Source organism: Mustela nivalis (genome assembly GCF_964662115.1).
Source record: "Mustela nivalis genome assembly, chromosome: 17".
Classification (NCBI taxonomy): domain Eukaryota; kingdom Metazoa; phylum Chordata; class Mammalia; order Carnivora; family Mustelidae; genus Mustela; species Mustela nivalis.
This window is the reverse complement of record NC_139036.1, coordinates 14,576,969-14,603,006: the sequence shown is the minus strand read 5'-3', so window position 1 is coordinate 14,603,006 and position 26,038 is coordinate 14,576,969. Positions and strand designations below refer to the sequence as shown.

General features: G+C 49.5%; 2 protein-coding genes across 11 annotated transcripts in view; one reads left to right on the top strand and one right to left on the bottom strand.

Moving 5' to 3' along the window:
* DRC3 (dynein regulatory complex subunit 3) overlaps positions 1-7,358 on the bottom strand; it is a 31,049-nt gene extending 23,691 nt beyond the window's left edge. For all 4 annotated transcript variants that reach the window (XM_082707598.1, XM_082707599.1, XM_082707600.1 and 1 more), the window contains exons 1-3: positions 7,239-7,358; positions 3,159-3,323; positions 67-183 (exon numbers count right to left, since the gene is read on the bottom strand). In XM_082707598.1, the coding sequence (XP_082563724.1) occupies positions 67-183; positions 3,159-3,318 (277 nt within the window). In that variant the 5' untranslated portion in view covers positions 3,319-3,323; positions 7,239-7,358. The remainder of the gene's footprint in view (positions 1-66; positions 184-3,158; positions 3,324-7,238) is intronic.
* A 435-nt stretch (positions 7,359-7,793) lies between these two features.
* The window catches only part of TOM1L2 (target of myb1 like 2 membrane trafficking protein), a 120,578-nt gene continuing 102,333 nt past the window's right edge, over positions 7,794-26,038 (top strand). For 3 of the 7 annotated variants that reach the window (XM_082706792.1, XM_082706790.1, XM_082706789.1), the window contains exon 1: positions 7,801-7,954. In XM_082706792.1, coding sequence (XP_082562918.1) covers positions 7,903-7,954 — 52 coding nt within the window. In that variant the 5' untranslated portion in view covers positions 7,801-7,902. Of the gene's footprint in view, positions 7,955-26,038 lie in introns of all 7 variants that reach the window. The other 4 variants (XM_082706795.1, XM_082706794.1, XM_082706793.1 and 1 more) reach the window with 2 other exon arrangements.

Below are 26,038 nucleotides of genomic sequence, written 5' to 3'. Positions count from 1 at the left end.
ACTGGTGAGGCAATAACCTTGGCCGGGCAGTCACCTTGGATTAGCATGGGCAGGAGGGGTCCTTACCCAGCCAGACCAGGTGTACGAGATGCTCCAGGCCCTCGATCTTCTCAATGATGTTGTTGTCCAGCTGTAGCTTCCTCAAGTTCTCAAACTGCCATAGGCTGTCTATGCGGAGGATGTCTGAAACAATTGGAGAAGGTGCCTTGGCTGTTTCCAGCCTCCAGTGAGGGTAGATTTCAGTGCCAGCCTACTAGCACTGCTAATGCTAATGCCGATGCTAACCATACAACCCAGGAGTCTCTCTTCGTGCACAGAGGGCAGTGATCAGGGTTACCCCTGGGGACCGAAAGACCTAGAGGGTAGGGGGAAGTGTAGGGGGGACCTTGGGAAGGTTGGATGGACTTGCCCGGGCCATGGGACCCAGTCATGCTGCCTCTAGTGCCCAGCTGGGGTGTTGCCCAGGAGGCTCTAACACCTTGGGACACAGACAGTGCCCTGCCTCCCACAGTGTGACAAATAGAATCAAGGCTGCGGGGTGACTGCCTGTACCACGCACCCCTTGTGCGCTGTTGGTGAGGGTGGCAGCCAACTAGTTCATTTTGAAGGGCAGTTTGGCCAAGTTTCCTGAAATATTTAACATCTGTGCCCTTTGACCCTGCAAAATTTCTCTATTTGGAATCTGTCTGTAAAGACACATTTGTGTACACTGCCCAAAGAAAGACCTATAGGCACACAAGAGGCAGAAAGATGGGGGGACCCCAAATGTCCCTACATGGGGAATGGGAGAAATCACCCATACAGCAGATAGGTGGGATCCTGATGTCACTGAAACACCTGACCTCTGGTCCCTAAAGACCAGCTTCAGAGGGACACTGCCAACTCATGCCTTTTGCTCCTCAAGCCAGGCCGAGTTCAGCTTCTGATACTGACAGCCAGAGGCGTTCTGAATTAGCCTTAAGTACAAACACTGCGTTACGTAAACTTCTAGATGCCTAAATTTATTCCCAGTTTTTCCTAGAAGCTTTAACATCCCCATTGTTTATCTGCCCCCTTTTTTCTCTCTTTGCCTCTGTAATGATTTCTAAAACTTAAAAAATTAGAATATGCTTATGAAAAGCACTGAAATAATACAGAAGTGAAAGGGGTAAAAGAAAAAAGTACATTTACTGACCACACATTCGGGGCAGCGGGTTCAATATTCATTCGGAGAGGCAGGGTTTAACCATGGTGTTGTGAGGACCTGGGGGAGGCTGGGCGATGCCCCTGGCTGCCCTCCCCAAGCCGCGTCTCGGTGGGCATGGGTGGACAGCATTACTCTGACCCAAGGCCCTGTGTCTGCCAGGTTCCTGGGGCCAAGCAAGAATGGTGTCTGCTCCCAGCAATCTGAGGTCAGATTTCCCAGGAGGATACCAGCCACCATCTCCACCTACACTCTCAGATACCTCCCATCCTGGTATGGATATTCCAGGAGCCTTTCTGGTCCTGCTCGCAGACTGACAGTTCTTGGCTGTGGCTGACTTCCCACAGCTCCCATACTCTGGGTGCTCTGCCTTGCTAGCTTTTCCCAGGGCATCGGCAATTCACGTGGAAAAGCCACAACAACACAACAAAACCCAGGAGGTATCTGAGAGCTCTAAGTGAGGTACCAGCATACCAGGATTGCCCAAAGAGTCCATTTAATCTTCAACACGGGATCTGCCTCTACTATGCCTGGCTTGGTCTCAGCCCATCGTCATTATTCCCTGGTTCACAACTGTCTCACTAGTCTCCCAGATCCAGCCCTGAGGCCCTCCACTCTACCCTCCTGCAGTCTGTGGGATCATAGGGAAACCGAAGTCCCATCCTGTCCCTTCTCTGCTCAGGACCCTCCCAGGGCTCTCATCTCACTCACCATAAAAGCCAAACACTGTCTCTTGACCCCCAAGGCTGATGCTAGTTGATCCCACCACCTCTCTGACTGGTCTCCATATGGGCCTGCCTGTCTCAGGGCCTTTGCACTGGCTGCTTTCTCTGCCTGGAATGCTTTCCCCGGATCTCTGAGTGGCTCTTTCCCTCACTTCCTTCTAGCTTTTGCTCAGTTGTCACCTTCTTGATGAGGCTTTTGAACACTCAATAAAACATGGCATCCCCCCTCACCCCTTTTCTTCTCTCCTTGATTTTCCTCTATAGCATGTATTTTTAGCATATGCTATTATTTTCCTTCTTTATTTCTCCCATCACCTGAATGTCAGTTCCTTGAGGACAGGGTTTTTATCCTTTTCATTCACTGCTGAATCCCTAGTGCCTAGAACAGCACCTGGAGTATAACAGGCATTTGATAAATACCAGTGGAATGAACCTTAGACAGGGGAGGGGGTAAGCCAAAGGTGGCTAACGGTCCTCTGGAGACAGCCCTTCTGCAATCCCTTTAACCCTCCCCGACCACTGGGGTCACTGAGGCCCAAGGTCCCTCCCTGCTCTGGGTGGTCCTCCATGGAGGCCGCGCTCTGGGGAGGCCTGTGGGTTTCACGAGGCTTGGGCCATGGCTGGGCCTGCCTTGCCCACTGACGGGTCCCCATAGTCTTCCCCAGACTACTGGGGAATCTACCAGCCATCTACCAGCCACCAGTCATCTACCAGCCAACGCAGCAGGCCAGTGGAGAAACCCAGGACGAAGCAGGCCTGCAAATCAGCCCGAGGACTCCATTGGGACCCACCTGCCCAAGACATGCTGGCCCCTGGCCACCTCTCTCGCTCCATCTTGCACCTGCTCTGTCCTGACTCACTGGCCTCTTTTAGTGAGCCAGGTGCCATGCACCTGTTGCCCCATCTTCTTCTTCCAACCAGCACTTGAGACATGGACTCTAACCTTCCCATTAGAGACAGTCTGATGGAAACAGCTATGGCCTTTGGGTTCACTTAGATGTGGAGTGGGGGAATTTGATATCTTGTCCTGTTATTCAGAATCGGCAGTGTTGGGGATAGGCAAATGCTAACAACATGCCGTATTAAGCTTTAAAACACTCTGTGCCATCCCTGCACCTTCTAACCCAGGCAGGCCCAGATGCTGAAAGGGGGTCCTGTGATCACAGACTCTGTGTGGAATTCCAGGGCAGAGAAGCCTGGGGCGGGATGCTGGGCTGCCTGGTGCCCCTACCCCAGCCCCAGATACGCACTCTGGAAGTCCAGCCGCAGCGACACGACATCCTTAAACAGGATGCCCTCCTGCCTGGCCAGCTGCCCGGCCTCCTCCTGCGGCCCTTGTTCCCCGACAGCCAGCTTGAGCATGTCCTCATCCATCACTCTCGGCTCCACAGAGTCGTACAGCCGCTGCATTTTCCCTAAAAGACATCACGTTCCTCATCCACGGTCTGCTTCTCCCTTTGTCTGAGGACAGGGTCCTGCTGGGGTCTCTTTAAGGCATCGGGGAGCACAGTGACAGTCACAGAAGGTCTGGGGCTGCCCAGTCCCACTCCTCGTCCCACTCCACCCAGGGGCCAGTACTTTTGCACTAAGGCTGCTCCAGGCCTTTTCCAGCAACCATCTGCCCTCTCCTGCCTGCCACCCACCTGCAGGGGTGCATCCCTCAGTCTCACAACCACGGCTGTGACCCTACCCCCATGCAGCAGACTGGTGCCCACGCTGGTCTCTTTGGACCCTGGAGCTTGGCTGCTCTTGTGGCTGTGGCCATCTTCGGTCTCTGGCTATCCTCAGCCAGCCTTGTTCTGTGTCTTGCCACCAAATGCTGACCAGGATCCTTGGAAGCCCCTGCCAGGCAGAGCTGCTCCCCTTCTCTCTGAGACGCCCCCATCTCCCCACAAGCTGCCCACTGTATGGAGATCAGCAGACATTGACCCAAACTGGCTGTTCCCATTCTTCCCATTAGAAATGTGAACTTGGACAATGAATACTGCTATGCTGAAAAGAAATAAAAAATTAAAAAAAAAAAAAGAAAGAAAGAAATGTGAACTTGGGGCAGCAGGAAGAAAGTGACATCAGAGCTGGCTGTGTGAACTAGGGGGCGGGGGATCTGGGGGGTCGCCAGCTGGCCAGAGGTGTGTTAAGCAGGGAGAACAAGAGGAGGAGGAGGCAGATGGACAGAGAGAAACAGAGGTAGGAACCTAGGTGAACCATAAAATAAGACCAAAGAGACAGAAGACTGATACAGTCTTTGCTGACTTTCCTGCCCCTAATGATCCTAATTCCAGGCCCTGTGAGAGTTTCCTGACTTCTTACATTAAATCTTATTTTACTTAAACTGAGTCCAGTAGGTTTCTGCTGCAAATGCGCCAAAGGATCTGGCTGAAATCCTGGAGGCAAATGGGGGATCTGTGGAGTTAGGGAGTCACAAACTGACCTTGGGCTACTGTTCCTGGCTGGACAGAGCCACAGCCCTGGGAAGCCTGGGCACTGTGACCTCATTCTCGTCCTTACCAACCTAAGAGTAAGAACATCCAGAAGGGTTGGACATTTCTGGGAAGGCACATGCTATGGGAAGCTCCCAGATTCTGCCTCCTGAACCTTCTGGAAACTCAGTCCTCCCTTCCACTTCCCACCCCTGCTTCTCACCTCCCTGCTGGCTTCACCATCTACCTTTGCCCTCTTGGTCCCCGACACCCAGGCCTCTTTCTCGTTGCTGGGCAGCCCCTGTACTACTCTAATGAGCGCTGGTGGAGAGACTCCTGGTGTTGGGGTAATGGTGTCCACCGCAGATGGGGGTGGGCCTGGCAATCCTGCCACCTGGTCTTAGAGACTGCCACTGCCTTCCTCTGCCCTCCCCACCATCCAATTGAATGCAGCTTATATAAATATGCATCTAGCATTTCTGGGCTGTCTGTGATCAAATGTCCCTACGCATTTAACTGTCGTGTGTCCTCTCTTTCTGTCCCCAGTGTCCAAGGAGCCACAGCCTCCCCTAGCCCCTCTCCCACCCCCAAGCTTTACCACGGCCATGCTGCTTCTCTACCTGCATCTTCCGTCTTCCCACTCTCTCCAGTCTCTCAACGCTGACTCCAAATCCTTAGAGTGAATGAGTCAACTCCCAAAGATGTTTCCAGTCCTCTCCCCCTCTTTCCATTTCCCGCTCTGTTTTTTTCTAAGATTTCTAAGATTTCCCAAAACCTGACACCGATTTGCCTTTGGGGAAATTTTCACGTGCAGTGTTTGGCAGATGGTACCTGTGAAAAGTTTGTGCTTTCTCAAAGAAAAGTGCTGTACTTTGGGAAATGTCTCTTAATTCTGATTTCAGAACCATAACTGACTTCTCATCACTCCTACTTCTTCTAGGTCTGGCACCTGGGACGGATCAGGCTTGCTTTCCTGTCAAGCCCACAATCACTACTCAGTGTGGAAGGGTTGTGAGGCACACTCTTTGTTAAGCACACGAGGGCAGGATTTGGAACCTGGGCGTGCATCTTTTGGCAACTAACCTCACCTTTCTAAGCCTCTGATTTCCTGTCTGTAAAAATGGATAACTCTTCCCTCCTACATTTGTTTAAGATCATTTACTCAGCCCACACACGTGTCATGAATAGCTACTACATGCCGTGAATAAAACAGATCTCCTTCCCTCTTGTTTCAGACATGAATCAGATCATCATACAAATATTTAATTACAAACCATGACAAGTTTGTAGATGTCGGGAATGAGGACAGCATACATTAGGGGCACCTGGCCTGGCCAGGGGAGACAGGGCTGGGATCTGAAGGAGGAGTAGGAAAGAGGGAAGTGGGAACGGCACACCAAGGGCCTGGGGGTGGGAGAGAACAAGCCATATTCCATTTGGGCTGAATTGAAGCAAGGTTGGAGGGACCTACAGGAGTTTATTATTCTAGGATCCCTAGGAAGCTCCTGGGGCTTAACGAGAGCAGGGACATGGTTAGCTTTAGGTTTTAAGAGGCTCACTCTGGCTGTCGTACTGAGATGGGCAAGAGCCATGATAAGATGTGGCTGAGAGAGATCTCCAGGAACTTCACTTATATGTAGGACTAATCATCGGCAGTTCCCAGACTTAAAAAAAATACAAACACAAGGGGTGCCTGGTTGACTCAGTGGGTTAAGGCCTCTGCCTTCGGCTCAGGTCATGATCCTGGGGTCTTGGGATCGAGCCCAGCGTCGGGCTCTCTGTTCAGCAAGGAGCCTGCTTCCTCCTCTCTCTCTGCCTGCTTCTCTGCCTACTTGTGATCTCCATCTCTCAAATAAATAAATAAAATCTTAAAAAAAAATCACAAAAACGGAAGCTAGGTTGAAAGGTTAAGTAAGATGCCTAAGTTAATACGTCTATATGGCATACAGCAGAGGCAGGGGACCATGACTCCAGAGTCCATTTTCTTAATCATGACTCAGCTGTACCCAGGGCGCTGTAGATTTTTACGGTCACAATGCACAAGGTTTCTCAGCTGTTCTGGGTCAGGGCCAAGGTCCGACCACTCCTCTCCTAAAGAGGCTTTTATCAACATTTTACCACCCAACTTGGGTTCCTGTTGACTTGTCTGACACCAGTATTGGTGGTGAAGACCAGAGGTGGGAGATGGGGAAAGCAGCCAAAAGTCCTACAACACTGCCAATGGAGCAGCCTCCTCACCGAGAAACAAGACCAGGAACATGGGATCGATGGAATCTGAAAAACATACCCCTACTGGCCATGGATTACTGAAGGAAAATCAACAATTAACGGAGTGCTTCCGGGGTACTAAGTGCACACTCATTTCTTAATTGCATGTCGGCTCTGGAAACCACTGGAGAAAAGAGTCCTAATTCCCTCATTTCCCAGATGAGGAAACTGAGGCCCGGAAGGGGAAGGAAATTGTCCCAAGTCGTACAAGGAGCTACCGAGAAGAGAGAGGAATGGAGCCTTACTCGATACAGCACCAGGTGAAGAACACAGATACATTTTATCACCGCTAAGAGGTCGGATATGAGGGTTAAATACTCGGGAGAACTTATTGGTGGACCCGGGACCTCTGTTTCGATAACAGGGATGAGGCCAGGAGGTCGGGGGATGGAGCCCCTAAAAAAGACCTCTTCGGGGCCTGCTCTCCGAGGAAATGCGTCCTTATCAATCTTTCTCATCCGAAGTCCTGAAAGCCCAGTGTCTCAGCCCGCCCGTGACCTGGCTAGCAGAGAACCGGTGCGCTCATTTTACAGATGAGGAGGGCCGGGCCGACTCCCAGAGAAAAAGGTCAGAGGAAAACGTTAAGTCGAGGGTCTGTCTGCCCCTGCGAGTCCTCCCACCGTCTCCGCTCCAACGTCTCACCGTCTCAAAAGCCAGCCACCCGACTGCTTCTACGCAGAGGACGCTTCGCCCGGTTACTAAGGGAACCAAGTGTGGCCAGTCGGTTGCTAAGGGGAAGTCGCGTGGTAGACATCCTGGGTGAAAGTTGACAGTCACGTGATAGCAGTTCTTGGGTGGGGAAATAGTCCTACAACCAACCAGCAGTAGAAAAAACAAACGTTTCTCCAATCAGCCCTTAGTATGGGCAGGGATATGAGTAGCCCCGCCTCTTCCCCGCCCCCCACTTGAATGATTGACTCGTCTCTTGTCCAATAATAGTAAGGACTCGCTAGATTGACCAAAATATAGCTGAATCAGAGCACAGAGGGTCTCGTTCGGAGGCGGGCCAGGGAAGGTGCCGCTGCGCCTGACGGAGATTCCTGTGACCTAGCTCGCCGCTCCGTCCAATCGGGCGCCGTGGGGCGGGCGGGGCTTCACGAGGGATGTGTAGGGGCCAATCGGAGAGGGGCTGAGCAGACGCTGCCCAATGGGGACGCGACAGGGGGTGGGGTCAGGGGCCGGGCTTTCGGCGTTCGGGAGGGTGGGGCGGGGGCAAGTGTCAGTCAGGTCGGGAGCGCGACAAGGGACAGCGGGGACCCGGGCGGCTGACAGGGGGCCCGGGCCGCTGCCGTGTTGTCCGCTCAAGATGGAGTTCCTCCTGGGGAACCCGTTCAGCACCCCTGTGGGACAGTGTCTCGGTAAGGCCGCGCGAAGGGTGGGCAGTCTGGGTGGGCGACGGCGGTGGCTGGCGGGGCTGGTGAAGAGCGCGGGCCTTCGCCGGGCACCGGTGCCACCCACGGGCCTCCCGGGCATCCTTGCCGTCGGGCCTCTGCCCACGGGCTACCTGGGCCTGCTCACGGCGCCGGTGCCACCGTGCCAGGCGGGTTCCCGAGGCCCAGCTTGGACTCGGAGCTGCTCCGCGCTTTTCTCCGGATCCGGGCCCAGCCCCAGCCCCTCCGGCCTCCTGGAAGTGGTGCCGGCTGCTGGGGTCCGCTGGCCTCCTCGCGGTCTGCGAGATGCCACCGAGTGCGCCCTCATGCAGGCTGACGCTTTTGCTGCCACTGGCGCCAGAACCCAGTTCTCCCACACCCTTCTCCCTCCATCCTTGTCCCTCTTTTCAGTACCAGCAGCCCTCAGACCGGGCACTCTCCCAGAGAATACTCCCTGCTCTGAGACTTGCTAATTAGAGCTGCAACTCAGCTAGGCTGTAGGAGGGACTGGGATGGGGGGAAGGGTTCCCGGAGGGTGATTATCTTGCCAGGGGGATGGCATGCCTTCACTGCCTCTGGGAAAGACGGGAGGCTGTGTTATTTAATGATAAGAGCCCTGGTCTGGGAGTCAGGAAGCCCGGGCCCCAGGAGGGACTTTGCCAGTGACTCTTCCTATATGACCTTGTGCAAGTCACTGCTCTTTCTGGTTTGACATTTTACCTGTTAAGTGAGGTGTTTGGAGGTGAGATGGGCCAGGTCCCTTCAAGTTCCAAAGTTTTGATATTCCTTAGTCTCTGCACATTGACTGTTGCTTCCTTGCTGTGTTAAATTTGCCCAAAGCTGAAGTCTCTTGGTGACAGTGTAGAGAGAGGGGTGCTCTGTAGTACCTGTTAATTCTATGTGACTGCTCTGTAGTACCTGTTAATTCTATGTGGTACCTGGAAAAAGGGTACCAGAGACAATCGGTATCCTGGGTGAAGAAAAACTCAAGGCTGTGTGAGTGAACACCAGAATGGCCCCACTGTGTGCGGTTTCTTTACTAAAAAAGCAACTTGCCTTTTCACTCAAGACAGTAACTTTCGCCAGCTGATTAGCTGAGAATGCTGATTGCTTTCTTTTAAAACTGGCTTCCTCCTGGTTGGTGGAAGGACTGGTAAAACGTCTTTTATGAGTGGGGACCTTTGGTGTCCTTCTGGGCCTGGCTGGTTTAGGCAGTAGTAATTTGTTTATTTCCTGATGTACTTAAGACTTTCTTGCTTACTCTTCAGCCTTTACTGGGGTATGGGAAATTATTGAGGCCTCTCCTGTTGGCTAACTGGCATTAGGAGCCTTTCTTTTCTTTGTAGTGTAAAGCTTTTGGTAAAGGATAGGATGCACATGGGGCTTGGGGTGAGTCTCTCCCCACCTTTACAGACTATCGTGTCTATCTAGATTTTCTTCCTCATCTCCTTTCCTCAGGTGCATTTTCTTTTCCAAAACCTCATTTCTCAGTTGGATATTGAATCCCAGCCAGCTGCTGGAAGGCACTGGTAAACTTGAAGGGATTTATTTTCTTTTCTGTCTCTTTTACAGTAGGAAATGCTACACTTTGGAAATGCCACGGTAGTTCATGATGGGTAGAAATTAAAGGACATTTAAAAATACACAAATATTATGGATACAGGGATACACAGCGAGTGGAAAGAGTGTGATACTTCTATCAGAAGGCCCAAGTTGATTTCTGCCTTACCCATTTTTTGGCTGTTTGACCCTAGAAAATTGTGTGACCTTTCTGAACCTTAGTTTGCTGAGAGAGAAGGAGAGAAATTCATATTGGGAGTAGTATAGCTTCAGTAAGATGACTGTTGCCCGGTAGGCTCAGTAAATTGCAGCTGTCACTGTTAACAACAGAAGAGTTAAGTTAGTTTTGAGTGTGGTATCTGGAGAGGGTATGGGGGACACCTGGCCCATCTCTGACCTGGGAAGGAACAGACCTAGCCCTTCTATGGCCTGGGAAGGAACAGACCCCCCCTCCCATTCACCAGCCCTTAGGCAAGACACTTAACCAGGAATAGAATGAAGCATCCACACTGTCAATTTGGTCAACAGACAAGGCCCAGCTGATTTCACAGTTCAGCTAAATTAGAGGATAGAAGGAGGTTCTAATGTAAATTCTGTACTGTTGTGACAAAGTGTAAACGTGATTTTCAAGGCATTTAGTGTCGTTAGTATTCTTTGAAAAGTATTTCCAGGTGGTTGACCGGAGAGAAGGGAGACAAATAAAACAAAGCTGATGAGTATAAGAAACAGCACCTGTAGCTTGTGCAGAGCGAATCCACAGCTAATACTTGCTTCTTCCGGCTGCTCTGTGGAATAAGTTTTGTTGTCCTTCCCACTTAAGAGATGGGGAAAACCGAGGTGCAGAGGAGTGAAGCCGCTGCTCAGCTGGGAGAAGGGAGAGCTGGGGTTTCGTGGCTGTCCTGGTCCTCGGGGATTTCTGATGTGGAGAGGGACAGCAGAGATGCTTGGAATCACAAGCACTGACAGAAGGCTACTGCCTAGGTGAGTGCTTAGGTGTGTAGTGGAGATTGTCAGTGTTCTTAGGAGTCCAGAAGATTCCAGAAGAGCTGGGAGATAGGACTGGCTTCCTATCTAGGGGCTATTCACGAGGTTGCCTGGGAATTCCACAGGCAGAGAGGAGGACACCCCGGGCCTGGAGGGCGATGTTGGCACATCTGTGTTACCAGTCTGAGTGGAACAGAGGTTGCGGTGGGGGACAGTGGCAAGCTGGGTTTGGGCCTGGGATATCAAAAGATGTCATCAAAGATGACATTGCTCAGCTGACTTCCAGGTTTTAGCTTCTCTGGCCCTTGTTTTATCCACTCATAAAATAACACCTCTCAATGGCTGCGTGGGGCTTGCACCGAAACAGTCCCACCAGCCTAATTCAGTAGGCCTTCTGAGAGCCTGTGGGTGCCAGGCTCTGGGGTACAAACGTTTAGTAGCTGCTCTCAGGGAGCCTTCTGCAGAGGTAACATGTTCATCAAAGGTGAGCCGGAGCCGCAAAAGGTTAGGGCAAAGTGTTAGGCTTGTAGTCTCAGGGCTTGGTCATTACTATTATTACTATCTGGTTGTGGTTTTCTGTCTTTATCTGACAGCCTGGTTGGTTCTCATCCGCATTAACTGTCTGTAGATTCATGAAAGGGGTGATGGGTACATAGGTAACAAATGTACCAAGAGCTTGTTGGGTGAATCTTCGTCTTCATTACGATTTCCAGACAGCCGCACATGCTTATGGTATGGGACTTTCCTTATTCCTCTGGCCCAGACAGCTTTGTTGTCAGTGTGCACATCTGGAGTTCTGACCTCCTTCCTGAGAAATTTCTGGATCTTTTGGGAGTGTTCGAGAGCATGCTACTTGAAACCCGCCGCACGGATGTGTTTATGAAGGTTGATGGTGTGTTCTCTGGTCAATGCCTCATTCATGGCAGAACAGCCCTTTTCTCACCTGCTTTGGGGGAACCATTCTGCTGGGCCCAGGTTGGAAAGAGGTAGGGTAATTATTACTCTGTGTCATGCTTGGGGCCTCACACAGACATTCTAACTGGGGGCTCTTTGCTTGAACAGGCAGCTAAGCCCACAGTCTGACTTAGTTCCCTGTGTATTCTTGTAGCCCTCCTCACTGTCCTTGTGGAAGGTGGTTCCTGAGTAGAATGAATGACTTAGAGCAGAACAAGCAGTAGTATGAGAGGCTAGGAAGTGTGGAGGAAGAAAAAGTAGTACTTTTGTTTCTGGAGTTTCTCTTCTGAAACAGATTTCAAAAGGTTCCTGTCTTAATCTAAACCCTCCTGGACCACAGAGGGGTTAGGTATCACATACTAGGTTTTCCCAAATCAGGTCTATGATGTGGTGCAAGTGGTGACAGTTTCTTGTATTGGCTGGAAAATGCTTTCAGATTATCCTTTTTCTAAGAGTAAAGTTTGGATCCATTTAAATGGAAACAGTAGGGAGTAGTTCATTAATTCTGAGGGGAATGCTGGGCGGGTGAGGGGGGTTAAGGGAGGACTGTGTATTCTCTTCATGGCTTAGCTTTCAGGAGCAGGTAAGAAGTAGATACTCTGTTGTAAGTAGTAGTACTCTGTTGCAGAGTTTGTGCTTGTAGATTGGACATAAACAGCCTCCTCCTACCCTGGGAATGCTAGGTGTTCCAGAGCTGGGCTGTTTGTTCCAAGAATAATTATTTGTCCCTCAGATCTCTATTGCACTTGGCAGTTCACCAAGGCCTTTCACCTAGGTCCTTTTATTTTTTGTTTGCAGCCCTGTCCATACACAGGAAGACAACTGAAAGGAGCTTAAAATTATTAAGCACCTACTGTATGCAAATTCTGAATGTGGGATCTCATGCAATCCTCACAATATTTAATTATCTGCATGTTACTGTCTGCCTGTATTGCTTTGAAGGAGGCTGAGGGTCTGAGAAGTTAGGAGACTGATGTAAGGTTTTGTGCCAGAGTTAAGCCTGGAATCTGCTCCTGAGCCCGCGCTCCTCTTACACTGCCATGTTGCCTTGCAGACCTCATGATTCAGGGTCAACAGAATCTCTCGAAGGGCTTGTTGGAACGGGTTGCTGGACGCTACTTTTCAGAGTTTCTGATTCAGGAGGTATAGGCTGGAGCCTAGCATTCAACGTTTCTAAGTTCCCCGGTGATGTTGCTGCCGCTCCTGCTGCTGGTCCGGGGACCACACTTTGAGAAGTATAGCTCTAGATTAAAAGTTCCATTCCCTTAATCTCCTCTTTACCTTTCCTCAAACAGTAAATATGGGTTTTCCTTTTTATTTTAAAAGGTTTTATTTATTTATTTATTTGACAGAGGTATCACAAGTAGGTAGAGAGGCAGGCAGAGAGATAGAGGGGGAAGCAGGCTCCCTGCTGAGCAGAGAGCCCGACACAGGGATCTGTCCCAGGACCCTGAGATCATGACCTGGGCCAGAGAGAGAGGCTTAACCCGCTGAGCCACCCGGGCACAAATATGGGTTCTCCTACAGACAGACTGTAAGTGGGATTATAAGAAATTGGTCATTTAGAGGCTCTATTGCCTTCTGTATATATATCAAGCTGAGTATTTCCTGGGATGCTCAGTTTAGTAAGGGAGATAAAACAGGTACCTAAATCAGATGTGATGAGAAGTGGGGCATTAGACTGGACAGATAAATGAAGAAAGTGGAGGACCATAGGGGTTATTACCTCCAACATTAACAGTAACAATAGCTTTTTGTTTGTAAACAATAGGTTTATGTGTGTGAGAGACTGAAGTAGGTGCTTTCTAGATCCTGCACCCTTTAATCCCCACAAGAAAACTGTGAGTCAGGTACTGTGTGATCTCCATTTTGCAGATGAGGACCCTGAGACAAAGAGAGAAGGTCACACAGGTAGCAGGGAGGGAGCTGGAGCGGAATCCAGCATTGTGGCTCTGGAACTGGTGTGCTCTTACTCTGTGCTGCCCTCAGCCAGGGAGGAGTGAGGAGCACCACCTTCGGAAGGGAGGAAGGAAGAACTCAGGAAGCAGTGGCCACTGAACAGGGCTTTTATGGATGAGTAGGGATGGAGAAAGAGGCTTGGAGGGTGTTCTCTAGCCGAGAAAGCATCTTGAGCAAAGGCTGATATTAAGTTGGGGGAGGGCATCATAGGATCTGTTCTATTGATCTAGCAAGGGAGAGTGGTGGGAGCTAAGACTGGAAAGGTGCGGGGGAGGGGGGGGCTTCAGATGTTAGCCAGATAGTTGGGATTCTTCTTGGGTGGTACTGGGAAGTCAGGAAGGATTTCTAGGGATGAGGGTAGCAGGGATGTCTACGGAGATAGGGAGGTTTCCACTTGGCAGTCACTGAAAGGTCATTCTTGACTATTCCCATCAAAGCTCCCATCTGTGCAGAGTGGGGGTCCTTCAGGGGAGTTGGGAGCGGGCATAGCCAGTTCCTCCGAAGTTGGGGCAGGGCCCTTCCTATGTGCCCTGGTCAGAGAGGAGTGCTGAGGCAGGTTGGTGGACCAGGGGAGGAGGACTGGGGTTCTGAGAGCATTTGTCCTGAACTGCCTGGACAGCTTATAAAACTCCCGTCTTGCGGTGGGGGTCAGCCTGCTTCTTGTGCTACCCTGCTTTCCATGTGCCTGCACAGGAGCACACTCACGAGGACTTGACTGAAGGGCTGTCCTTGCTTACAGAGGACTCTTTGGGATATAAAGAATTCTTATAAAATCATGATTTTTTAAAAAAGTGTTTTCCATGTAGAAAACTTGAAAAATGCATACACACACAAAATGCAAAGGAGAAAAAAAGATCACATAAAATGTTCTCTTACAAATTCATTGAGATTCTTCTCATTTCTTGTAATAAGTGGAAGGGGTGGAGTCCTTGTACATTTCACTCCCTGGTTTTTCTCTTGGATGGCAACATTATATAAGTTCTCTTAGCATATTTCTGTGTGATCTACCTGTTTTTTTTCTTGGTGGTGGGGGGGCTGATACAGCGCAAAGAAGGGAATCTGAGTAAAGTCCCCAGAGGAGCTTCAGTTAAGCGTTGTTGATCTTTTTTTTTTTTTTTTAAAGATTTTATTTATTTACTTGAGAGAGAGACAGTGAGAGAGAGCATGAACGAGGAGAAGGTCAGAGAGAGAAGCAGACTCCCCATGGAGCTGGGAGCCCGATGCGGGACTCGATCCCGGGACTCCAGGATCATGACCTGAGCCGAAGGCAGTCGTCCAACCAACTGAGCCACCCAGGCGTCCCAAGCGTTGTTGATCTTGACCTAGCAGATCCGTCACTCAGAATTTTTAGGTTAACCTAGTAGTCTGAAGAGATATAAATAACATTCAGTCTTTTCTTTTCTTTCTTTCATTTTTTTTTTTTCTTTCCCCTGACCCAGCTTGTAGTGGCTAGGAGAGGGGCCTTTGAAGAAACCATTTTCAGGGGCTCCTGGGTGGCTCAGTCGGATAAGCCTCTGCCTCCAGCTCAGGTCGTGATCCTGCAGTTGTGGGATCTAGCCCTGTATCCCGCTCCCTGCTCGGCAGGGAGTCTGCTTCTCCCTCTCTCTCTCCCCAACTCCCACCCCGGCTGTCCTCTGGCTCACACTCTCTCTTGCAAATGAATAAAAAATCTTTAAAAAATAACAAAAAAACCCATTTTCAGACTTGGTGTCTATTTTAGTGTTCCTACCAGTCCTCTGACCTGGCTGAATGTCGTGAATCTTCTCTATCCAGTCAGCCTCCCTGCTCTCTGGCAGGCCGTGCCTCCTCCTCCTCCGGGAAGCTTTCCTAGATGGTTGATGGTGCTGAATCTCTTCTCTGAACTCACAGTGTTTGCTATCTCTGTTGGCTTGTTCCTCACCTCCAAAATAGCAAATTCCTTAGCTCTCCAGGTTTTCGTGGAGGTTAAATGAGAGAATGTATGTGAAGTCCCCGGCACAGTGTCCTGCAGTCAGCTACTCTGCTCAGACCTGTTGATCGCTTCCATCCTGCCTGGTGCAGTTTCCCGAGGTTATTTATTGTATGTCTCATCACGTGTTTATTGCCTTATCTTCCAAATGAGAACAGAGGCTCCCCACAGCAGGATGCGTGCTTTCTCTTTCCCCGTGACCTTCACAGAATGTGGCAGAGCATATGCAGCACAGTGGCTCGCTCCAGAGGTTCCTTTCTGTCCATCTTATTTTTTAGCATCTTTCAAAGCTCAGAATACTAGCCATCATTTACCAATCCTTCAGCATCCTCCAGACACCCTGTCGCATGCATTATCGCGTTAAAATCTTTTTTTCCCTGAAAACTCCACTAAGTCCGTGGGATTATTTCTATTTTACAGATGAAGAAATGGCTTAGAGGAGCTAAGAAACTTGCCCAAGGTTCAGTGGTTCAGGGTCGGCTGAGCCGTGTTCCACATGCGGGGAGTCAAGCTCCCAGACTTTTGTGCACGTTGCCTTGCAGACAGCAAGTCTGGTCTGTTTCCATTTAGACAAGAAGGGGCCTTAACTGATTCCATATGGGAATTCGACGAAGCTCGCATAAGTTGCATCAAGGAATTCTAGAGCAGTATGGATGCCCACCGGCCTCTCTCTGTTCTCTTCCAACAAGTGGCCCTTTTTTGTTTGGGTCGGAGTCCTCCCGTCTCTGTCTCAGGTGTGACTGCTCAGTGTGAGTTCGTTAACTGTTACAATACTCACTTCCCTGATCTGTAAACAGGGAAGGGGTGTGTATGTGACGAGAACACTTGCTCTGTCACGTCTTACAGGACTGTTAAGAGGATCAGTGAGATTCCAGACGTAAGACCGAAACCTGGTATTACGCTACAGCTCCTTCCCTGCGTCCTCTACACTCAGTGTTCCACCAGTGCACCTGTTTTTCATTGTACTTAGTGATTGGCTTTTAAAAACCGTGATAAAGAGGCATAATACAAAATTTACCATTCTGTCCATTTTAAAGTTCGGTGACATTAAGTACGGTCACACCAGTGTGCAGCCATCACCGCCGTCCATCTCCAGAACTTTCTTCATTTTGCCTAAATGAAGCTTTGGATCCATAAAATGAGAACTCCCATTTCTTCCCACCTCCAGCCCCTGGGGAACAGCCTTTCTACTTTCGTTCTCTAGGAGTTTGACAGCTCTAGGTACCCTTACCTCGCATAAATAGAATCAGACAATAAATGTGTCTTTGTGACTGGGTTATTTTACTTAGCATAATACCTTTAAGATTCATTCACGTTGGAACACGTTTCACGATCTCCTTTCTTAATGCTGAACAATACTCCGTTGTATATATGTACCACATTTTATTTATCTATTCATTTGTCTCTGGATTCTTGGTCTGCTTCAACCTTTGGCTATTGTGAACAGTGCTCCTGTGAACATGGGTGTGCAGATATCCATATGTGTGTCTGCTTTCGGTTAGTTCGGATATATACCCAGTGGTGGAATTACTGGATCATATGGTAATTCTGTTTTTACTCTTTCATGGAAGGTCCACCATACTGTTTTCCACAGTGGTTGTACCATTTTTTGTGATCCCATCAGCAGTGCATAGGGCCCCCATTTCTCCGCATGATCACTGAAACTTAGTAGTTACTTGGTTTGTTTTTTTTTTTTTTTTAGACTTTTTTATTCATTCATTTGGCAGGCAGAGATCACAAGCAGGCAGAAAGGCAGGCAGAGAGAGAGAGAGGAGGAAGCAGGCTCCCCGCCAAGCAGAGAGCTCGATGCGGGGCTCGATCCCAGGACCCTGGGATATGACCCGAGCCGAAGGCAAAGGCCCCAACCCACCGAGCCACCCAGGCGCCCCAGTAGTTACTTGGTTTTTTAATGGTAGTCTGCCTTAATGCGTGTGAAGTAATAATATCTCATTGCCATTTTGACTTGCACTTCCCTAGTCATTAGCGACAATGAACATCTTCATTTGCTGATTGGCCATTTGTATATCTTTGGAGGAATTTGGGTTCAAATCCTTTGTCTGTTTTTTTTTTTTTTTTAATTTAAAATGATTTTATTATTTGTTTAACAGAAAGAGAGAGAGAGAGAGAGAGAGAGAGAGAGATCACAAGTAGGCAGAGAGAAAGAGGGGGAAGCAGGCTCCCTGCCGAGCAGAAAGCCCCATGCGGGACTCGATACCAGGACCCCGAGACCATGACCCAAGCCAAAGGCATAGACCCAACCCACTGAGCCACCCAGGTGCCCCTCTTTGCCTGGTTTTTAATTGGGGAGATTTTTATTGTGGTTATCATTTTTGAGTGTTAGGAGCCCTCTGGATATGACCGATGTTAATTAGTAGCTACATGATTTGCAGATAATTTTCTCCCGTTCTCTGGGTTGCCTTTTTACTTTTACTGGATTGAGTCCTTGGATGCATAAAAGTTTTTCATTGTGATGAAGTCCAGTTTGTCTCTTTTTTCTTTTGTCGCCTGTGGCGTCATGCCCTAATTTTTCTGGAGAGTCTAACATGTGCCTTTAGAACAGTGACGCCGGCAGTCCTAGTCAGCATGACTCTTCACCAGAAATTGGGCTAAGTACCTACACGCATCATTTCCTTTCATTCTCGCAGCAGCCCTGTGAGGCAGGAGCCTCACGTTTTCTAGAGCAGGAAACCAGGACTTCGAAACTAAGAACCTTCCCCAAGGTCTGTGCTAAGAGCAGGGATTTGAATCCAGGCCTGAGGACTCCAGAGCCAGTGCTCGTAACCACTAAGCTGGAGAGCTCAGTAATTATTTGTGGGACTGAATGAATGAACTTGGAGGCTGAAACTCTGGCAGTTGTTGTCCCTGATTCAGGTGTGCTCATGTTAGAAATGATTCATCCAGTTCAGTCCTACTGTGATTCGGTACCCAAGTGTCCTCGTCATCCCAGCGCATTTTCTGAGATCTCTGTTAAAGGATATGCTTTCTTCCAATTCAGTGAGGCTCTTCTCGGTCATGGAAGACCTGTGTACCCCTGTATATTTACCTTCTCTTTGGATTTGCTTTGAAACTATGGTTTTGGGGGGTGCGGGAAGAGGGGATTTAAACAGATGTTAAGTTGTCTAACTGACCAACTTGCTTTTAAGACATTACCAGCTGCTGTTTAAATCATTCATGAAGCACCAGCCTTGTAGTCTGGAAGGCATGTCAAAAATTCTGTTTCAGGTTTTGGCTTAAAACTGAGTGTAATGGGGAGAGACTGCTTCCTTCATCTCAGAGAATTGGGCTGTACATCTTTAGAGGGCTGGGGACAAGGACGTGGCCCTGTAATAGGACACTGTTGAGTCTTCTGCCACTTCTCAAAGGAGAAATCACACAGAGTCCTGGCACATCATTAGTCAAAATAGGAAATGAGGCCTGAGAAATTATGTGGCTTGGCGTTGGAGAGCAGAATTTTCTAGTGGCTTCCAGAGGGTGAGAATCCCTCGTGTTAACTCTGGAAATTCTTAAACCAGCAATTCAAAGACTCAATGAATTCAAGGTAGAAGGGTATTAGCAGCATTTGGTCCAACTCCCTCATTTTTACAGGTGAGGAAGCTGAGGCCCAGGGAGGGTGGGCTGTGCTATTTTTACCTGGATAACAGGTCAGACACCTAATGTGTGGTGGGTTTGTTTGTTTGTTTGTTTATTTCCTGACAGCAGCCAATTCTTTTTTTTTTTTAAGATTTTATTTATTTATTTGACAGACAGAGACCACAAGTAGGCAGAGAGGCCCGCAGAGAGGCAGGCAGAGAGGAGGAAGCAGGCTCCCCGCAGAGCAGAGAGCCCGACACGGGGCTCGATCCCATGACCCTAGGACCATGACCCGAGCTGAAGGCAGAGGCTTCAACCCACTGAGCCACCCAGGCGCCCCATGCAGCCAATTCTGACACCAACTCTCTGTCCTACAATTCAGTTCAGTTCTGACCTGACTGCCTAGAGTTGTTACAGACCCTGCTGGTTAAGGGTTCAGTCCCACGGGACTTATCCCTGATTCAGACACCAGTCTCTAGTTCTCCATTGCCCCCCAGTGGACTGTAGGGTTCCTATGACCCTTCCTCAGGTTCAAGAATTTGCTAGAAAGGCTCACAAAACATAGGAAAAGCACTTTACTTACATTTACAAGTTTATTATAAAGGATACAACTTAGGAAGAGCCAAATGGAAAAGATGTGTGAAGTGGGGGAAGTGGGGAGGGGCACAGAGTGCCCATGCTCTCATGGGTGGGGGGGGTACCACCCTCCCAGCCCCTCATTGTGTTCACTAACTCAGAAGCCCCTTGAACCCCACTGTGTAGGCATGATTGATTACATCATTGGCCGTTGGGGATTAACTCATTCTCTAGCCCCACTCTCATTCTGGAGGTTGGAGGTGGAGCAGGGGCTGAAAATTCCCAGTCCTCTGGTGTCCAGCCCCCACTGTGAAGCTATCTAGGGGCACAGCCTCTAGTCATCTCATTAGCATACAGCAGACGACCCCAATACTCTGGAGAGTCCAAGGATTTTAGGAGCTGTGTGCCAGGAACTAGGGACAAGGATCAGATACATATTTCTTTTTGTATCACAGTAGGTGACTTGCCAAGTCCCATAGGGAGTCAGTGATAAACCTGGGGGCATCCCTTGACTCTTACCCAGGGCCCTTGCCCAGTTATGGATGTTTGTATATGGGCAAAGTCTCTAAGAAAAGTAGTAGCAGCCTGCCATTTGATGAAGGGGCAGTTCTGTTTTTCCCCTAAGATTTTTTTTTTAATAATCTCTGCACCAAGCGTGGGTCTCGAACTCACAACCCTGAGATCAAGAGTCGCACCCTCCACTTACTGAACCAGCCAGGCGTACCCAGAGGGGGCAGTTCTTGACCTAGACTCACAAAGGCAAATATTTTTTTTTTATTTTCTGGAAGTTAATCACATTCACACATAATTTGGTGGGGGTGACTGTTTAGCTCTAGGTTTGAAGGTTGAAATGAAATTAGTTCATAAAATCACCTTTGGTACTCTGTTCCAGCTGCTTTTTCTGGCACCCATCCAGAACGGACCAATGGATCCCAGGCTAGCACTTGGGGAGCCCCGGATTGGTCAGCTCTGTGACTGATGTGTTGTGTGATGGTGGGTAGGTCACATTCTGCCTCTTTACTCATTTGGAGAGGAGAACTGAACAGCAGAGTCTCCAAGTTCATTTCCGTGCCTAAAGTTTAAGTCCTGAATCAGAGTGGCTTTTAGTTTTTCTGAAGTTTAAGACCTTGAGCTTTCACAGAAGATTGTTTTGAATCCAACTTAAATATACGGGTTGTGGATTTTTAGTTTTACGTATGTATTATGCATGCACACACATTTTCTAACACATTTTTCCTTGAGATATAATTTATTTCTAGTGAACTGCACAAATCTTAATTGTTACAGTGTTCACAAATGCATTCACAGTAGTAACCCGCACCTCTGCCGAGATAAAGACTTTGACCATCACCCGAGAAAGTTCTCTCCTGCCCCATCCAAACAGCCTTCCCTATAACACACCCCTTGTGCAGGTAACCACCGATCTCAACTTGGTCACCAAGGGTGAGTTTTGCCTGTTCCAGAAGTTTTTAGGTATGAAGTTGTACAGTGTGTGCTCTTTTGTTTGATTCTGGGTGGTATTTTGAAGAGGTTTTCTGCTTTCTTCCTGCAGTCCTAAGAAGTCCTGTGCATTCTTTTCTCCAGCTGCCGGCTTGAAAGGTCGTGTGGTCTGGGGTCCTGCTGGTCCCTGTGAGCTGCCGTGGTTTGAGCAGTGAGGGCCCTCTGCCAGTGGGCCACCATATTGTCTGCTGAGTGTGAGGGAAGACATGGAGAGAACAGCTTGACTCCCAGATACTGGGTTGGGTTTGTTTCTATAATTATTGGTGTCGCAGTCTTCTCACTTGTCAACTGGGCAAATTGGATCTACCAGCAGACTGAGAAAGAGACTAACTCTGACACCCGAAAATGTCACTCGTAATGGCACGTTTCTGACAAGGTGCCCATGAGAGACACTAATTTCAATTTCATAAATACTCTTGAACATAAAGGCAGATTGCTCCAGGGAGCAAGAGCAAAAGAAAGGGCGGTCTGGAAGGGCCAAGCTGGGGGACCCGGGTGCCAGACCGTTGGCGGTTCTGGGGGCCTCTTTTGGCCTCCGAGCTTCACGTCAGTGGAAGGGAATTTGTTTGCTTTTCTTCATACTGTCTTTAGACTTTGTTTCCTCTTCTTGGTTTAGATCACCTCTAACTTAGACCCACCCTGTTCCTGGCCGGGCCCTTGCACATACCTCCCAGCCTGTCTCCTCCGTTCCATTTTCTCTCCCTTTGTACACAGAGACCACTCAAAACCTGGGACAAATCTGCCAGAACCCTCCTGGAACTCCCTGTCTCCTTGTGAATGGGTTATAAACATAGCCCGGCATTCAGGGCCTCACTAATCGGGCTGCTTCCTGTCGGACTCTCTATCAGACCTTTGCACACACTCTCCCGCCAGTGCTCCTCGTGCTCCTTCCTCCCATGTGACACTGTTTCTCATTCCAAACCTAGCTTAGGTCCTCCCACTGCTGCAGAGCTGGCCCCATACCCATGAACTAAAAATGACACTTTTAGTGTATACATATTTAATAATTATGTGACTCTTAATTTCAGTACACCGTGAGAATGGGGTGGGATTTTGAATTCTGAAATGAATAATGTTCTAGCCTACCTGCCTGGAGAGGCGCTCTGTGTATTGGCCCAAAGGGAGGTGTCAAAGGAACGGAGGTGCCTGTGTGAGCTGGGAACTGTGCTGGGGGCCTTCTAACATTCTAGCTCACTGAACCCTCTTACCTTGTGAGCTTGGCCTTTTCACCCCACCCATGGTGACTTTTTCAGAATCAAACAACTAACAGGATCGAAACCCGGTGAGGTCTACAGCCTTTGTGCTTCCAAGCACTCAGCTGGGCTCCCACGGTGTTGGGTGGAGGTGGGGACAGGTCAGGGGGTCAGAACTGGCTGGTCTGTACCCTGTTCGTTTGTCCTTTTGTGACTGGTTTATTTCACTTGACATAATCAAGATTCATCTATCTTGGAGCATGTGTCAGAATTTTTTTCCTTTTTTTTTTTTTTTAAGATTGATTTGTTTATTTTAGGGATGCCTGTGTGGCTCAGTCAGTTAAGCATCTGCCTTCAGCCCAGGTCATAATCCCAGGGTTCTGGGATCGAGCCCCATATCAGACTTCCTGCTCTGTGGGGAGCCTGCTTCCCCCTCTGCCTGAAACTCCCCATACTTATGCTCTCTCTCTCCTGTTCTCTGTCAAATAAGTAAAATCTTAAAAAAGAAAATTACTTATTTTAGAGAGATTGAGAGAGAGCATGCGAACAGGGGGAGGGAGAGAGGGAGAGAGAGAATCTCTAGTAGATTCCCCACTGAGCACAGTGTCCAATGCAGGCTCAGTCCCACAACCCTGAGATCATGATCAGAGGTGAAATAAAAAATCAGATACTTAACCAACTGACCACCCAGGTGCCCCATAATTATTTCCTTTTTTAAGGCTGAATAATATTCTGTTGTATGCATAGACCACATTTGTTCCATTCATCCATCTTTGGACCCTTGACTTGCTTCCACCTTTAGGCAATTGTAAATAATGCTGCTGTGAACAGGGGTGTGCAAATACTTATTTGTGTTCCTGCTTTTAGTTATTTTGAGTATATTCCAAGAAGTGGAATTGTTGGATATGGTACCACTATTTTTAAATTTTTTGTGGAACCTCCATACTGATTCCCACAATGGCTGCACTATTTGACCTTCCCACAAACAGTACCCAAGGGTTCTAATTTCCCCACACCCTTGCTGACTTCGTTGTATTGATAGCAGCCATCCTAATAGGTGTGAGGAGGTTGCATGGTTTTGGGGGGGGGTGTCTGTCATTAAGTACCCACATAAATCCAGGATCGTTCAACGCTTATGTGAAGGGTGTGTATTTGGAGTAAGGCAGAACATAAGTCCTGTGGGGACCGTGTTCATTTCTCAGCAGATTGTATTTGCTAAATGATGCTGTTTGGTGGTTGTTGGACAAAATTGCTTTGTTAGTGGCCACATAGCCTTTTGGATTTTGAGGCAATGGTGGAACAGAGGGCCTTCACAAGTCACTTGTGGCTTCAGTGACAGAACAGAAATGAGAGCCTTCAGTGGGGCTAGTGGCATTATCGTGGCCCCAGGTGAATTGAGGTCCTCCAGAAGAAGCTACCTCCTGGCTTGGGGGAAAGCGGAGTGCTCTGGGTACACAGGTTGCAGTGTGATGGGGTTGGAGGGAAGTGGGACAGCCCCCCAGGGTCTCTGAGTGCCTGCCCTGCTTGGTGCTGGTGAGATACAGTCACCACCCTTAGCGAGTTCCACTGACGGGGAGATAAACATGTCATTTCAGTGCCCAGGGCAGCCTGCGACAGAAGTCAGGACAAGGCCTAGGGAAGGCTCAGAAGAGAGCAGAAGGCAGGTTCCTGAGAAGCACTGCCCGAACCTGGTTTTGAAGGATGAGTAGGAGCTGGCCTGAAAGAGAAGGGAGTTGGAGGCGGGAGCAAGCCAGGGGGCTTGTCGCTGAACTTCATCAGATGGGTGCTTTTGTTTGAGAGAATGTCCTAATGGCTCTTTGTTTTCCAAACTTGATAGACTTAAGAAGAAGGGTGTGGGAGGTTACCTGCTTCCAAGCCCCACCAGGGGGACAGGGTGGGGTGGGTGAAGGCAAAGGAAGCAACCTTTGGAGCCGTCTCCCAGAAGCCCCATTGCAGTCCCATATTGGTGGCGGGAAGGCTGACTTGGAGGAAGGCGCACCGCCCTCCCGGCCCTCCTGTGGCCCAGGCTGAGGGGGAGGAGGGCTGCTCTGGGTGGTCATGGGCCTTCCCCGGGCTCCCTGGCTCCTCCCACCCAGATGCTGCCGGCTCTTTGTTCTTTGGTGCCCACTGTTTGTTTGCCTTTCAGCGAATGGGCATTGAGCTCATTCTTGTTGAAAAATGAGACAGTAAATGTATTCTGTGTGAAGTGTGGGTCCCCGCTTTCCCACCCTTACCCTGCTCCCCAGAGGTAGCCTTGTCGCTAGCCCCGTCGGTTGCTTAGTGTGTGGTCCGTGTGCCACGAAGTTTCTTTTGTACAGCGGGATCCTGCCAGGGGGCTTCACTGTGCAGTTTGATTGTCACGCCCCGGTGTGTCTGGGAGCTCTTCCCCGGGCGGCGTATTATTACATACCTCCTTGTGCAGAGCGCCCTGTACAACGGACACACATTTACTCCGCCGCTGTGCTCTGACTAGGAGGCAGTGGGGTTTTGTCCTTAGAAACAGCGCTGTAGCAATGTATCTTTGTGCACTGATGTTGTTGGTCTGCCTTCCCAGCAGTAAAAACCTGGGTCAGACTCTAGAAGCATTGGAAGCTTCAAGAGAGACTGCCAGACTCGGAAACTATGTTCCGCATGGGACTCTCATGACAGAGCCCGAGTTCCTGTTTCCCCTTCAGCCTCATCAGTGCCGGCTGTCTCCTGCATTTCTGCACATCTGCGGACAGAAAAGGTATCTTGCTGGTGGTGGTCCATGCTTCGTGGAAAACCAGCTCCGGGACGTGTGCACTAAAGCTTGCGGCCTCTGGCCTGCTCCCTTCGTCAGGCGCAAATGTGCCTGTGGCTGGGCTGCAGAGTCGCTCTGTTCCTCCTGCCTCCTTGGCCTGTCAAGTGCCTGCCTTCTTGGCGCCGCCTGCCTGCCTGCTGTGAGGGGCCCACAGCTGTCTGCTGCTGCGCCCGGGTAGTGACCGGGATGCCCACACTCATAGTCCCTGCGCATTACTGGTGACACACTAGCCTTGATAATCCATGGGGTCTCCTTCCTCGTGGCTAACGCAAGACAGTACATGAAAGCCAGGCATTTTGCACATCCTTTATTCAGGGTCAGAACAGAGGAGGAAAATTCTCTCTGCTCCCAATCAGAGGAACACTGTCAAAGGCTGGATGGCAGATTTGGGTCCCTGCCAGAGAGCTAGAAAGGGAGTTGGGGGAGGAGGGAACTGCCACTTATTGAAGGTTGCTGGTCATTCTCCTTGCAGCAACCTCTAAGGCAGTGGTGTGATTTTTCTCTGATTTATAGCAAGGCTGAGTCACATGCCGGTGACCTCCCAGGGAGTAAGTGACAGAGCCCAGAGGTGAATCTAGGTTTGCCATGAAGCGCTACCGCAGCTTAAAAATCTTAAAAAGGAGGGGGTGGCGTGCCTGGGTGGCTCAGTGGGTTAAGCCTCTGCCTTCGGCTCAGGTGATGATCTCGGGGTCCTGGGATCGAGTCCCGCATCGAGCTCTCTGCTCAGCAGGGAGCCTGTCCCCCCCCCCCGCCTGTTTCTGTGACTGCTTGTGATCTCTTTCTCTCAAATAAATAAATAAATAAAAATCTTAAAGAAAAAAAAAAAAAGTGCTACCGCTGCTCATGGATTGGCCCCAAGCGGATCCCAAGGGATGCCATCCCAGAGATCCTCCCCCTAGAGGCGAAGATGAACTGGGACCTCCTTACCAGTGGGCCTTGAGGGTCTCTTGGTCACCTGGAAAAAGACACTGCAGTTTCTCCACCTGCATGGCTAGGCCCTGGCCTGGGACTCCCCAAATAATCATGGTTTCCGTGAACTCCTGGGG